This window comes from Erinaceus europaeus, chromosome 8 (assembly GCF_950295315.1).
Source record: "Erinaceus europaeus chromosome 8, mEriEur2.1, whole genome shotgun sequence".
Lineage (NCBI taxonomy): Eukaryota > Metazoa > Chordata > Mammalia > Eulipotyphla > Erinaceidae > Erinaceus > Erinaceus europaeus.
Window position 1 is genome coordinate 38752952 of NC_080169.1, and position 14774 is coordinate 38767725.

A 14774-nucleotide genomic window follows, 5' to 3' on the forward strand; every position below is an offset into this window, starting at 1 on the left:
CCCAGACATTAGAACCAGAATAAATCAGTTTATACAGAATGTTTTAAAAACTTAAAGTGACATTTAAATATAAATTGTATTCTCTTTATTCAAACAAAATCTGAAATATTCAACTTTACTACAACTAAATTAACCATATTAAAAACAATAAGTAATTAACTTTTGCTTTGAATTCATTTCATCTCTCTAACCAGGTAACACTTTTCCCTAATTTTCTTCAGCACATAATAGCATCAGGTAAAGTAGTTAATAAGCAAAGGTAGAGAAATCTTTAGAAAACAGCTATAAGTCAATACTACTGTAATCCTTTAAAATAAAAAATTCATTGTTTTATGTATGTTTCCTTCAGCAGGATAAAGTGAAATATGAGATGCATAGCTATTCACATAATTTTAGTAAGTTGTAAATGCTAAATGAATATTTGAAAGTGATTTCATTCAAAATATAAAAACAGTAAGTTTGCATGGTGAGAGATGATTTTTATATATGGAAATAGTTGTCTTCTATCTAAAAATGTAAAAGACTTTAGACCACTGTTTTCTTCTGTGACTTTTAAAAATATGTATCATGTAAAAGCATAGAGTTGCATCCCACTTTTCATAGCTACTCAGTGGCATAAGAGATCTCCAGTGCTTAAAGAAGACTATTAATCATAGTTAAGCACATTCATCTTATTTCTTTCCAGCTAACCAGCATAATGATCAGGATTATTATTTCTAATTAGAGGAAGTAATAGATCATGTATAACCTTAAGATGAGTCTCATTAATTAACCTAAGTCCTAGGTGATTTCAAATAGAGGTGGTTAGGTACTCTGTCTTTGTCATCTCTTCTACTATAGGTGTACATTTAATACATATGATCAAATGTAATTGAATCTATGATGCCTTAACATACAAGAGGTATATAAATAAAGATGACTATTCACATGTGGACAAATAAGTAGAAAATTGGAATTATTTTAAAAATGCTATTAAGCTGAAGTGACTTTGTTATTAACTACTCATTGAGAGTAAAGTTCCAAATAACAGGTTACTTGATAAAAAAAAATCTAGTTTAAAATATTCTTGACATAGAAAGGGTGATATTTGAACTTAAATGTCCAAAACATACACTGTTTTTCTCTACTTCAACTGTGTCTACTGACTCATTATTGTCTTTTTAACTAGAATATTCCATTTTATAAGCACTAGAACTATAGGATACACATTTACATATGCACTTTCTAGAATTGTATAGTGGGTATATAGCACCTTTCTTTTCTTTGGTGTATGTGTGTATTTCCTACTTTAAGATTATCAAGCTTGCTTATTCTTTCATAACTTTTTCTGTCATATTACCTAAGGCAAATGTTATTACCTATGCTTTCAGTGTTAGAACAATGATTAAATTGGTTTCTTCTCTATATATAGATATAGATATAGATATAGATATAGATATAGATATAGATATAGATATAGATATAGATATAGTGTTAGATTGCAAAACAGTTTCACAAAAAATAGAGCTTGGTCAAATATGAAGTGCCTGGACCAAGGATTTATTTATTTTTTTTCTGTAATTTTATTGTTTTATGCCTAGATTATATCTCATTTAGAAGTCAAAAAGAAAGAGATATTCCAAGATATTTAATGATGGAGTTGTCAGTAACTGAAATGGAAGAGTTTGGGTGAATGAGATTAAGGAAGAAAACTCTGATGTTATTAGACATGCAGGTAGAATGGAATATACATATATATGTGAATGTAGATTCATATGTGAGAATATAGTGTATGAATTTGTAAATTTAAAATAATGTTAATGGATTAGATGAGAAAAATTAGATCACCACAGAAAACAATGCATGTGAAGGATGGTTGAATTATTATCTGAAACAGGCCTGACTCTCAAGTCATGCCCTTAATTATCTACCATTTTATTCAAGAAAGTAAGATTTTACACAAATACCTTTATCATCTATTTTTTAATATTTTATTTATTTTATCTTAATGATTAGATAGAGATTAGATAAATAGATAGATAGACAGACAAATAGATAAACATATACACAGAGAGATCAGAGCACTGCTTAGCTCTGGCTTAAGATGGTGCAGGGGGATTGAACCTAGGACCTCAGAGCCTCACACATGAGAGTCTTTTGCATAACAATTATGCTGTCTCCCCAAACCTCTATTACATATAAAGGATAATTCAGTATGATATGTCTCCTTTTGTAGTGTCCTTCTTACCTATTTTATTATTTGAAATAGTTTATTTTAATGTTTTGGTGAGAGAGAGAGAGAGAGAGAGAGACTCCCAAGTACTGCTCATCTCTGACTTGTGGTGGTGCTGGGAATTGGACCAAGCACCTCAAGCCTTCAGGCATGAGAGTCTTTTGCATAAATATGTTACCATCTCCCAGCCTCACATTTATTTTCTATTACTAAACATCAGTCTTAAACTAAATTACAAAAATCTTCAAGTACAACAAATCCTATACATTTTTTTCTTGCTGACTAGCAAAATAACTTACCCAGGAGGATGAAGTCTGAAAACATCAGGTAAAGCTTTCTTGCTATGACATTTTTTTTTTCTCTCTATCCTTCATCTCTTTGTATCTCTCTCATTCTGTAAAACAGTCAACCTAGATTGGTGAAGACCTGGAGAATAATATCAACATCTTGAGTATGTTCTTTAGTTATCAGTGTTTTCATTGCATTACTCTATTCCAATGCTTCCTATCTAAAGTTGAATGGCTGTGAGCAGTTTTAGGAGTTTTTTTTTTTTTTCTTTTTTCCACATTGACACTAGAGCAATATGCCTTTCATCTGTTTTATACTATTATACTTCAGTTTTTTTCAAGTTATTTATAAATATTAACTTTCCATAACAAATAATTTTAGGCTAACAGGATCTTTCTAGATTTGTGATATTTTTTTTCTACCACCCACCAAAATCTAGTGCTCAAAAGTTGAAGCCTTCATGCTGATTGAGACAAGCTAGAAAGTGAAAGACCAATATCAAATATCACTTATAGGTGAAACTTGAGAATAACTAAAGGGATTGGACTGTGGCACACCTGGTTAAGCACACATGTTACTATGTGCAAGGACCCAGGTTTGAAGCCCCACTCTCCACCTGCATGAGGGACTCTTCATAAGTCTAGTAACAGGTTTGAGGGTACCTCTCTTTCTCTCGACTTCTCCCTCCCCTCTCAACTTTTCTATCCTATCCAATAATATAGAAAGAAAACAGAAGGTCCTTAGAGTGGTAGATTCATATACTGGTGGCAATAAAAAAGTTCAAAAAGGGAGCTGTGCAGTGGCACACATGGTGAAGTGCATGTAGTACTTAGTGCAAGGACCTGCAAAAAAGATCTGGCTTTGAACCCCTGCTGACTACCTGCAGGGGGGATGCTTCATGAGCATCCTACCTGTTGCTGTGAAGCAGGTCTGCAGGGGTCTTTCTCTTTCCCTCTCTATCTACCTATAATCTCTCAATTTCTCTTTGTCCTACCTAATAAAATGAAAGAAAAAATGGTTGCAAGGAGCAGTGGATTCGTAGTGCCAGCAGTGAGCCCCAGCAATAACCCTGGAAAAAAATTAAAAATTATACATATACATATATATATCTATGTTAAGTTTATATAAGAGAGTATTCCTTTTATAGCCTTAAGCGCCTCTGTGATTTTGCCAGTCCTGCACCATTTTTTTCTTCATTCATTTAGAAAAACTTTGAGAGGAGAACTTCCTTTGAAGCTATGATATGGGGTACTAGAACTATGCTATGGGGTACTACCATATGATATGGGGACAATCAAGCATTCTGCCTACTAAGTTAGTTCTTCAGCTTAAAGATTACCTTGCCTGTAACAATTCTAATTCAGATAAGAGTAATAAAGAATCAGTTTGTTAATATCTTGTTGCATGTTTCAAGGGAAAAATGTACAGTGTTTGCCTATCTTCCCTATATTTGAATTTTTTCAAATAATAAAACTAGGTATATCAGTGAAAAAATTAAAAAAATAATGATTTAATGTAAATTTTTACTTTTAGAAATCTGTACTTAAATTTTTACTTTTAGAAACTGTACTTGGGATTCAGAAGTTAAGACTACTCTTTTCCTCAATAGACTATAATTCACTTAAATGTACATGATTTGAATAAAAATACAATAGTTCCACTGAATTCTAAATTCTCAAATTTAGCTCTCCACTGACTTAAACAACTCTAGGAAGCAGGATCTAAACTTTAATAGAATGATTTAAATAAATGAAATAGTACATCTAAGAAACTTGCAGTTATCTCTACCTCCAACTATTAATTCAAATATAGGGAAAGTATTAGCAATATAACTTTCTTTCTGCAGACTGTTTTCTTGACACATAGGATACCAAACATCTCTGTGTGCTTATGTAATCTATGTTTGTTAGTATATCCAGAAAGATACATTTTTCGCTTCCTCTTCTCGTTAAGGACTACTACTATATTATGAAACCCTGACCTTCAAGACATAATATAATCTTAATTGTTTTCCAAAAGCTTCATCTCCAAATATCATCATATTAAGGGCTAAGAATTCAATGAGAATTTCCTGAGACACAATTCTGTCAGAAACAACTGTTTATCTCATTGGGCAAATAATAGGCACATTTTTTTTCTACTTGGCCTGCTTGTTTGGTATTTATTTATTTATTTATTTATTTATTTATTTATTTATTTATTTATGAGAAACATAGGAGGAGAAAGAAAGAGCCAGACATCACTCTGGTATATGTGCTGCTGGGGATTGAACTCAGGACCTCATGTTCTATTCAATCCAATGTTCTATTCACTGCACCACCTCCCAGACCACATTGGTCTGCTTATTTGTAATCTGACAGAATACCTAAAACTTCTTATATCTTCCCAAAATGAATATATTAAATGTATATGTGTGTATAAGTAGGCATACACACACACACACACACACACACACTCTCTCTCTCTCTCTCTCTCTGTAAGTAGAAACAATATTTTCTAAGAAATAGGTATGATGAGAGCTGGTTCAATAGTACTCTTCTCAAATTTATTCCACTAAGAATAAAGGAAACATAAAAATAACTGACAAGAGAAATTTCTGGCACTAAGATGCACTCTTTATGGTGAATATAGTAATTTATTTATTTATTTTAAGTTTTTTTAATATTTATTTTATTTATTTATTCCCTTTTGTTGCCCTTGTTTTATTGTTGACGTTATTATTGTTGTTGTCGTCATTGTTGGATAGGACAGAGAGAAATGGAGAGAGGAGGGGAAGACAGAGAGGAGGAGAGAAAGATAGACACGTGCAGACCTGCTTCACCGCCTGTGAAGCTACTCCCCTGCAGGTGGGGAGCCGGGGTTCGAACCGGGATTTTTATGCCGGTCCTTGTGCTTTGCGCCACCTGCGCTTAACCCGCTGCGCTGCAGCCCGACTCCCCGTAATTTATTTTTAACTGATCATGTCTGAAAATGGTTGTGTAGTACTGCATTTCTTTGGAGCTCACATATAAGAACTCTGTCTTTAGGTTCCGCTGAAAGTGTTAGGTAATGTAAAATATGTATAAGTTGTTACTTTTCCAAAATCCTCCAATTCTGTTTTATAAACAGCTTATTCCATGAGATACAGATAAGGGATTGTAGTTCCATTGTCCTAAATATAAACTTAGGGATAGCTTTAAAAAAACAAACAAAACAAAAAAAAAAAACCACTCTGGTGTTGAGCTCAATTTTACTCTGCTTGATTGGCCTTTATCTTTTTTTTTTTTTTTTAATTGCAACTCCCAGCAGCCTTTTTTTTTCTTTTCTTTTCTTTGACAAAACAGAAATTGAGAGGGGAGGAGAGATAGAGTGGGAAAGAGAAAGACAAATATAGACACCTATAGACCCTCTTCACTGCTCCTGAAGGGACCCTCCTCCCGCAAGTTGGAAGTGGGGGCTCAAACTTGGGTCCTTATGCATTGTGATATGTGCACTTAACTGACTGCTGAAACCCCTTGATTGGCCTTTTTCTGGACCACAGTTTAGCAGATATATATTTTCTGTTAAACAGCAATAAATTATTGACTGAGCAGACTTTTTGAAAGAGTATTATAAGAAATGCCAGATTTGTCTGAAACCATGTTTTTAGTATAGTATAATTAAATGATCTTTTAATTCCATAATCTTAAAATTGCTGATATTTGACTTCTAACATTTAAATATAGATCACATTAAATTAGCTATTTCTATTTATTTATTTATTTTTGCCTCCAAGGTTATTGCTGGTGCTCAGTGCCTGCACTACAAATCCACTGCTCCTGGAGCCTATTTTTTCTCTTTTGTTGCCCTTGTTGTTTATCGTTGTTGATGTTATTGCTCTTGTTGTTGTTGGATAGGACAGAAAGAAATCCATAGAGGAGGGGGAGACAGAGAGAGGGGGAAAGAAAGATACCTGCAAACCTTCTTTACCGCTTGTGAAGAGACCCCTTGCAAGTGGGGAGCTGGAGACTCGAACCAGGCTCCTTATGCTTGTCCTTGTAAAGTGCTGCACTATGGCCAGCCCCCCAAATTAGCTAGTTCATCTGTTAACATACTTATCAGTGGGACATTATTCCATAATACTTGGTAATTGATGGGATAAATTCATGAAGTTTCAAGTGTTTTATTTTTGTGTGTGTACTTTTTAAAAATAATCTGTTTTATGATGAGAGATATGAGAAAATGATTGCTAACTATGTAACTATTGTATTTTTATTTTTTATATTTGACATAATCATATGTTTATAAATAATTTATTTAATTGGTTTATATTTTCTGATTCATTAGACCTGTTTATTAATCCTTGTTAAAAATGAGATCTTCAGATCTTTTATAGATTGTAATAACCCTAGCAGGATATTAATTTGTGTTAATGTGCACTCTAGAACATATTTATTCTGTAGTACAGTTGTGATCTGTTTTGCCAATAAGTAATGATGCTTTTATATATTGTAATATGATGAGATTCTATAAATGTTTGCAAATTCTCTTATACTTTTTTACCAAGTGTGGACTTTAATATCTTACATAATGATAAACCAAATGTTGAATTCTGAGTACATCATCACATTCAGTGTTTGGTTTCTTAAATTTAATGTCTCACAAAAGAGATATTTTACTTTATACTGCCTATGTTCACATATACTAATATTGTATATCCTAAGCCATTTATCCCTATTCTGCAATATGGACTAGTGATTCAAATTAAATGTAAAAACTAACTCAAATCTTAAGGAGACCGGGGCAGTGACTCAGTATGTAAAGCACATGATTTGAATGTATGAAGTCAGATATCATCTGACAGAGCGTTGTTCCCTCTCTTTCATTAACAAATTTATAAAATAAAATTTATGTGTTAGCACTAATTTTATCTGTATGTGAAAACTTTAGTTTATCTGACTCTCATGTACAATGAAACATAAAGGAAATTGATTATTACCCTTCAATGATATGGCCTGTTAACATCAGAAGAACATATATATTTTCCTAACCACAAAGTTTGAGTTCTAAATCCTTTCTATCTAGATTACAAATATTAAAGAGCCATAATTTTGAATTTTCTAATTGCTACTTGACTTATAAATAACAAATGCTTCTCTTTACATACACTATGAATAACTTGTCCATATATCAAACCTTTCCTATAGATCAATCCTGTTCCAGGTACTCATCCACTTTTAGTTTTTGTGAATCCTAAAAGTGGTGGGAAACAAGGAGAACGGTAGGTTTTTTTTTCTTATTTATGTTAATACTATGTCATATATATATATATTATATGTACTAAAATTATAGTGTAACAATTTTACTAGAATTAAAATAAAATCAGATAGTTAAATGGAAGATTAGAAAATTGTTTTTTTTCAAAGTTTAATCATTCATTAAATACTTTAACTTCATTCTTTGATGAACCATAAAACATTTTTCTTTTTTTTGTCAGATTATTTTTGTGCTTTGATCTTTTTTTTTATTACTTAGTTAACATTAATGAGGTCTTAGAAAATAGACAACTGCATTTTAAGACTGTCTTTTCTAGGTTATATTTTTTCTTTCTTTTTACCAGAGCACTGTTCAGCTCTGGATTATGGCGGTGCATGAGATTTAACACTGGAGCCTCAAGTATGAGCGTCTCTTTGCATAACCATTATGCTCTGGTCTACCCCCATTTAGGATTATCTTTTACAGAAAATAAATAAATCCCTGCACCACTGAAAATATAAAATAATAACTAATAATGATAAATGTGTCTTTCTTTGTTTACTCACAGCTATAGATCCCTTTGAAGAACTACACAAAGTCTTAGATACAACTTAAATTCATGCTGGAAACTGGAGACAAAATTTCAAAATAAATTATTTTTCAAGAAAAATTATTTTCAAAGGAATAGTGCTTCCTCTAAAATAAAGATGTACCAATCAATAAAATTACTTTTCTCCTTTTCCTTTATTACACTAATAAAAATAGCTTTCTTAAAATTTGAAAATATGCAGATGCAATAAGTAATTTAAGCAGAATGAAGAAAGACTGGTATTAGGGTGCTTCCATTTATGGTTTATCTTTTCCCCCATTTTATTGGGGGGCGATGATAATGGGTTACAATATAAATGTTGGCAGTGAGTACATACTCATCTCTGAGTGATGGGATGGGAGTCAGCAAACATTCTTATGCACAATTTAGAGCCCCAAAGCACCACCACCACCACCACCCCACCCCCCCACACACACACACACACACTCCCAAACCCTATCACTTCCTCCTCAAAATCCTTTGCTTGGTGCAGTACAAGTTTTACTTTGTGTTTTACCTATCTGTCCCTGTCTCCCATGTTCCATCTAAGAGTGAGGTCATCTGGTTTTCATCCTTTTCTTTCTGACTCATCCCACTCAACACTGTTCCTTCAAGTTCCATCCAAACAAAACAGATGTATATTTTAGAGTTGATAGTCTAATATACAGGTCATTGATTCATTTTCATCTGATTTTGATATGTGGTGTTAGGAGTATGGGCCAAAGATCTTTGTGGGATGCAGAAGATGGGGGGTTGGCTTCTGTAATTGCTTCTCTGGACATAAGCATTAACAGGCTGACCCATATCCCCAGCCTGTTTCTATCTTTCCTAGTGGAGTAGGGTTCTGGGGGAGGAGGAGTTCCAGGACACACTGGTAAGGTTGTCTGCTCAGGGAAGAAAGGTTGGTGTTATGGTGGCATCTGAGAATTGATGGATGAAAACTGTTAAATTTCTTGTTCCCCTCCATATTTTCATCTTTACAGAATTTTCAGAAAATTCCAATATCTGCTAAATCCACGTCAAGTTTACAGTCTTTCTGGAAATGGACCAATGCCAGGGTAAGTCCAAGAATAATATTATTTAATTCTAGATTTTTTAAAAAAGGTGTGCTTCCTGAAATACCTTAAAATAATATTTTAATACATCAACCATATCAGTTTAGAATCAAATTATTGAGTATCAACTATATAAGCAAATCCAATGTACATGATTTAAAAAATAATAATATCTTTTTAATATTTTATTTAAATACCTCCTGGTTCCGACATTTTTCTTTTTGTGTAGTATTTATTCTTTAGGTCCTTTACTTCAGCTACGGTTGTTTTATGGGAGGCACCATCTCTGATCTACATGTGACCAGTCGCCATGTTTGTCCACCATCTTGAAAAAGACTTGTGTCCCCTTGGGACTCTTGAATTCATAAGAAATGCTTTAAAGAATTGTTTTTCTTTCACTTTTTTCCCTCTCTGGCCAGGGTTTTTCCTTTCTTTTCCTTTATGCTAATACTAACTACCTATTATGATAAATGTGTTAATGTTACAGCTTTGGAACTGAGTGCAGATTCAATTTAATAGGACCTTGGAGGTACCTGATTTTCTTCTTGCAGCATCAAGAATTGCACAGACAGATCAGTTAATCTAAGGCTTTCAGACATGGAAGCATTTTAGCCAGCAAATTCAAAACATGGAGATGTCCACACTGAATTCCTCTTCCCTCTTATTTTTCTCTTGAGACATCTTGAAGGCAAATATGGGCTGAATGCATATAGACACTCTTGGCAAATAGTACCTCACAAGTGCAGATGGGTTTTACCTTTTTCCCTGCCTCAAGGAATTCCACCTGAATTTTCTAGGAACCATTCTCTTGAAAAAAGTTTGTTTTGAATATAAGCTAGTCAAAGGTTTAATTTGACCCTCAATTATTCTAAAGATTATGGGGGTAGTTCTTTGATTACATTTACTTTGACAGAAAAAGGGAAGGGCTAAAACAGATTAGTTATATAATATATATATTATATATATTATATAACTAATCTTCATTTTTAGAATTAACAGTTATACTGATAACTTAAAAATGTTGTCTTTTGGGGGTTGGGTGGTAGCGCAGCAGAGCAGGTTAAGCGAACATAGCGCAAAGTGCAAGGACCCGCATAAGGATCCCGGTGTGAGCCCCAGGCTCCCCACCTGCAAAGGAGTTGCTTCACAGGTGGTGAAGCAGGTCTGCAGGTGTCTATCTTTCTCTCCCCCTCTCTGTCTTCCCCTCCTCTCTCCACTTCTCTCTGTCCTATCCAACAACTAACAACATCAACAACAACAATAATAACCACAACAAGGACAACAAAAGGGGGAAAATGGCCACCAGGAGCAGTGGATTCATGGTACAGGTACTCAGCCCCAGCAATAATCCTGGAGGCAAAAAAAAAAAAGTGTTTTCTGTTATCCTTAAGAGCACCTCCCTTCCCCCACCCCCCCAGAATAAGATTTTAGCTAACTGGTCCTAGCCTGTGTTTTCTAAGGGGAAGTGTGGGGCAAAGGTCTGGCTGTGATACCTCTGTCATCTCTCTTTATTTGTGGTAATATCAAAGTAAAAATTGAATAAAAACTATTTTACAGTAAGGTCAAATAATCTGAAATGTTTGTGATGTGACAACTCTTTATCCTCAAAATTCTAAAATAAAAATTATTTTGTATGTGTGGGGGCCAGGTGCTGGTGCACCTGGTTAAGCATACAGATCATGGTGCACAAAGACTCAGAAAAATAATGTTTTCCTTTTATGTTAAATATAGAATAAATATTTACTACAAAGAAAAAAATTAGTTGACAAAGATTAGAATTCTTTCATATTTTTATTTTTTAATTTTTTCCCTTTTGTTGCCCTTGTTGTTTGTCTTTGTTGTTATTATTATTGTTGTTAGTGATATTGTTGTTGTTGGATAGGACAGAGAGAAATTGAGAGAGGAGGGGAAGACAGAGAGGGAGAAAGATAGATATCTGCAGCCCTGCTTCACTGCTTGTGAAGTGACCCCCCTGAAGGTGGGGAGCCAGGGTCTTGAACCAGGATCCTAATTCCTATGTGCTTTCCACCATGTGCGCTTAACCCACTATGCCACTGCCCAGCTCCCCAGATTTCTTTCATTTATTGCTTAAAAAGGTCACCAATAGCACACTCATAAGGTATTTTTATTGTAAATAAACGTAATTAATATACATAGATTTATACAGCTACCTTCGTCTCTTTCTTCTACTCCTTGATACCTATTGTGTTCAATTCTCAGATTCAGGATAGTGATCGGTGGAACTTTGTTACTCTAGAAGATTCTCCCCACAGATATTTAGTTTAGAAGATTGCCTTTGTCAAAATTATACTTCAGAATCTAGACCATAGTTTATTGACTAAGTGATCCAATTCCAGAAGCTCCTTTCAAAGTCAATCAATAACAAAGTTTTGACATTAATACTGGAGCCCAGTCACAATGTCTCTGTTTTTTTTTTTTTTTTGCTAATAATTTATGAACCTCAAAGAAGTAACCCATTCTGTCACATTAAAGATTCGGACATTGAAAAAGAACTAGCCACTCCAAGACATCTTGGCTTTACCAAGTCCAGGGATTCTAGGAATTATTTACAGTTAAATGGAATCTATTCCAACTCTGCTAATTGGGAGTCTTATAATGTAACCTCTCTTGTCTTTGCCGGGATAGCGTGAGGGTGCTTCTTCCTAGCAAGTGCTCTCTGGGTTGGAGAGAACTCAACTGGAGCCAATCTAGGCTGCTGCGTGGGAGAGGGATCAGGAACTTGTGCCAAGCTAACATTGCAGGAGATATACTCTGGAACTCTTGGAGCCGGAAAGCAATTCCAAGTTTTTTTACTCAGAAAAGCAGCTTGTATATATACTAGCCAAGTAGTGTGGAAACAGGGTGTGACGTAGAGAGAGTGGAGTGAAAAATGATTGGTGGAGATAGGGGTGTACTAGGAGAGGGGGCAGAGCAAAAAGACATTGTGAACCAGTGAGGATTAAACCAATGCCCTGGAGGGAGGGTGGTGCTTAGTTAACAGTGGTTTATGTAAATAGACCACAGCTTTAAGTGGGATCAAACCAATGCCCTGCAGGCATGCCAGTGCTTATATAAGCAGGATTAGAGACAGAAGCTTTAAACTGGGGGAGCTGGCATACTACCTAACATGTCTTCACATTTATTTTCCTCTTAATAAAATGAAAAAAGTAATGCCTTTCTCAGACAATAGTTGTTAGATGATGTCTATAAAGTTTATAAAATCACATTTCTCAGTAATATTATTTTCAATAATATTTTTTGTGCTGCTCATATATCAATTAATATTAATTAACATCTTGTTGTTCTATGTAAATATATGAAATAGCATTTACTTTAGTCTTGCTTCCTTATTTCATTTCCTCTTGGAATTTATACTGTATATTTCCTTTCACTCTTCCAGTCCTAGGCACTTTGTTGTTATCTATTTTAATATATAAGAATATAAGAAAAATAATACATACTTATACAAATCCGTACTAGAATGGGTATCATTTGTCATGCTCTCCCATTCTTCAGAACTAATGATTTTCCTCTAGCATCAGAGGTATTCCAGATATTGACTGTTTTTTTTATTTCTTTTTTTCAATTTTTTAAAATATTTTATTTTCCCTTTTGTTGCCCTTGTTTTATTGTTGTAGCTATTATTATTGTTGCTATTGATGTCATCGTTGCTAGATAGTACAAAGAGAAATGGAGAGATGAGGGGAAGACAGAAAGATAGACACCTGTAGAACCTGCTTCACCACCTGTGAAGCGATTCCCCTGCAGGTGGGGAGCCAGGGCCTCGAACCAGGATCCTGATGCAGGTCCTTGCACTTTGCGCAATGTGTGCTTAACCTGCTGCACTACCACCGGACTCCCTTTGACTGTTTTGTTAACTTCTTTCATGAATGTATTTAAAGAAGGGAGTTCACCTCCACTAGATTCACACATAATTCCCATAGAATTATTGGTGCTTAAGCTCCCATAAGCTTCTACAGTTAAGATTTTGTATTATCTTTACTGTATGTTGCCTAGTTCTTACAATTAAATAATGATAGAGATAACAGTAGTATTCCTACTCCCATTATAAAGAAGCAAACTATTCTTGGAAATCAAAGTTATTTATGCCAGTTAAATTATATCTTTCTTTTTGCCTGTTTGTCTATTGTTACAGATGAAAAGCCTTAAAATATAACACCATCTAATTCAGAGAAAATTGTATCTTCTTATTTGTTAGCATTTCTTTCTTTGGTTCTAAAATATATGAACTGTAAAAGTATAAATTCAGGGTGATAGAAAGTGAAATATTTGAAACTAAATTCATTAGTGACCTTAAGAGACTCTACAAAACCAGTGGTGTAAAAAAAAAAAAATTAGTATAAGGGATTGAGTCATAAACAAGCAGAGGCCAATATGTGTACAATCTACAAAATTAATTTTCTATTTTGTGTCCAATGACTGTTAAGCTAATATAGAACCAGTAAGACCTAATATTTTAGCTTAAATATCATCATAAAGGAGAATTCTCTTTTCTTGGGATAGGCTCAACTTTTTTTTTCTAGTCATATTTTAAACTGATTGGATGAGGCACCACACACATTACGGAGGGCAATCTCCTTTACACTATCTATAGATATAAAAATGTATCTTACCCAAAAAAACCTACCCAGAAATATTCAGAGAATATTTGATCTGGACACCCTTTTACCAATCTAAGCTTATTTATAAAGTTTACCATCACAGTATGAAGTCTTAACTATAAGATTATCCAATTAATATTTGGATTACAGAACCATGTTCTGTGAACTGTATTTTGCAACATTATATAATTCAGAGTACATACTGATTTACTTATTTGATAGTACATTGTTCAATAGTACATTGATGTACAATAGTACATGTACAATGTACAATAGTACATCAATGATAGTACAATGAAGTTCGATAATACGTCATTTAAGTGCTAGCATTGATTGAATGACTGAGTCTTCACTAAGAAATTTCAATGTTGGGAGTCGGGCTGTAGCGCAGCGGGTTAAGCGCAGGTGGCACAAAGCACAAGGACCGGCATAAGGATCCCGGTTCGAACCCCGGCTCCCCACCTGCAGGGGAGTCGCTTCACAGGCGGTGAAGCAGGTCTGCAGGTGTCTATCTTTCTCTCCTCCTCTCTGTCTTCCCCTCCTCTCTCCATTTCTCTCTGTCCTATCCAACAACGACAACAACAATAATAACTACAACAATAAAACAACAAGGGCAACAAAAAGGGAATAAATAAATAAAATAAATATTTAAAAAAAAACGAAATTTCAATGTTATATTGATCATCTGCTTCTCCCATTAAAAATATTCATATGGGGTGAAACGGGCATACACCCTCTATTTCTCTTCTTTTTTATGTGAAAGGCATTATAATATGTGTCACTCTGTGTAGCAT

The 14774-nt window shown here is 34.2% G+C and overlaps 1 protein-coding gene across 8 annotated transcripts in view; it reads left to right on the plus strand.

Annotated features, from left to right (window-relative positions):
- Positions 1 to 14774, plus strand: part of DGKB (diacylglycerol kinase beta) — a 918246-nt gene that overhangs the window by 347500 nt on the left and 555972 nt on the right. For all 8 annotated transcript variants that reach the window (XM_060196157.1, XM_060196160.1, XM_060196152.1 and 5 more), the window contains 2 exons: positions 7666 to 7739; positions 9287 to 9361. In XM_060196157.1, coding sequence (XP_060052140.1) covers positions 7666 to 7739; positions 9287 to 9361 — 149 coding nt within the window. The remainder of the gene's footprint in view (positions 1 to 7665; positions 7740 to 9286; positions 9362 to 14774) is intronic.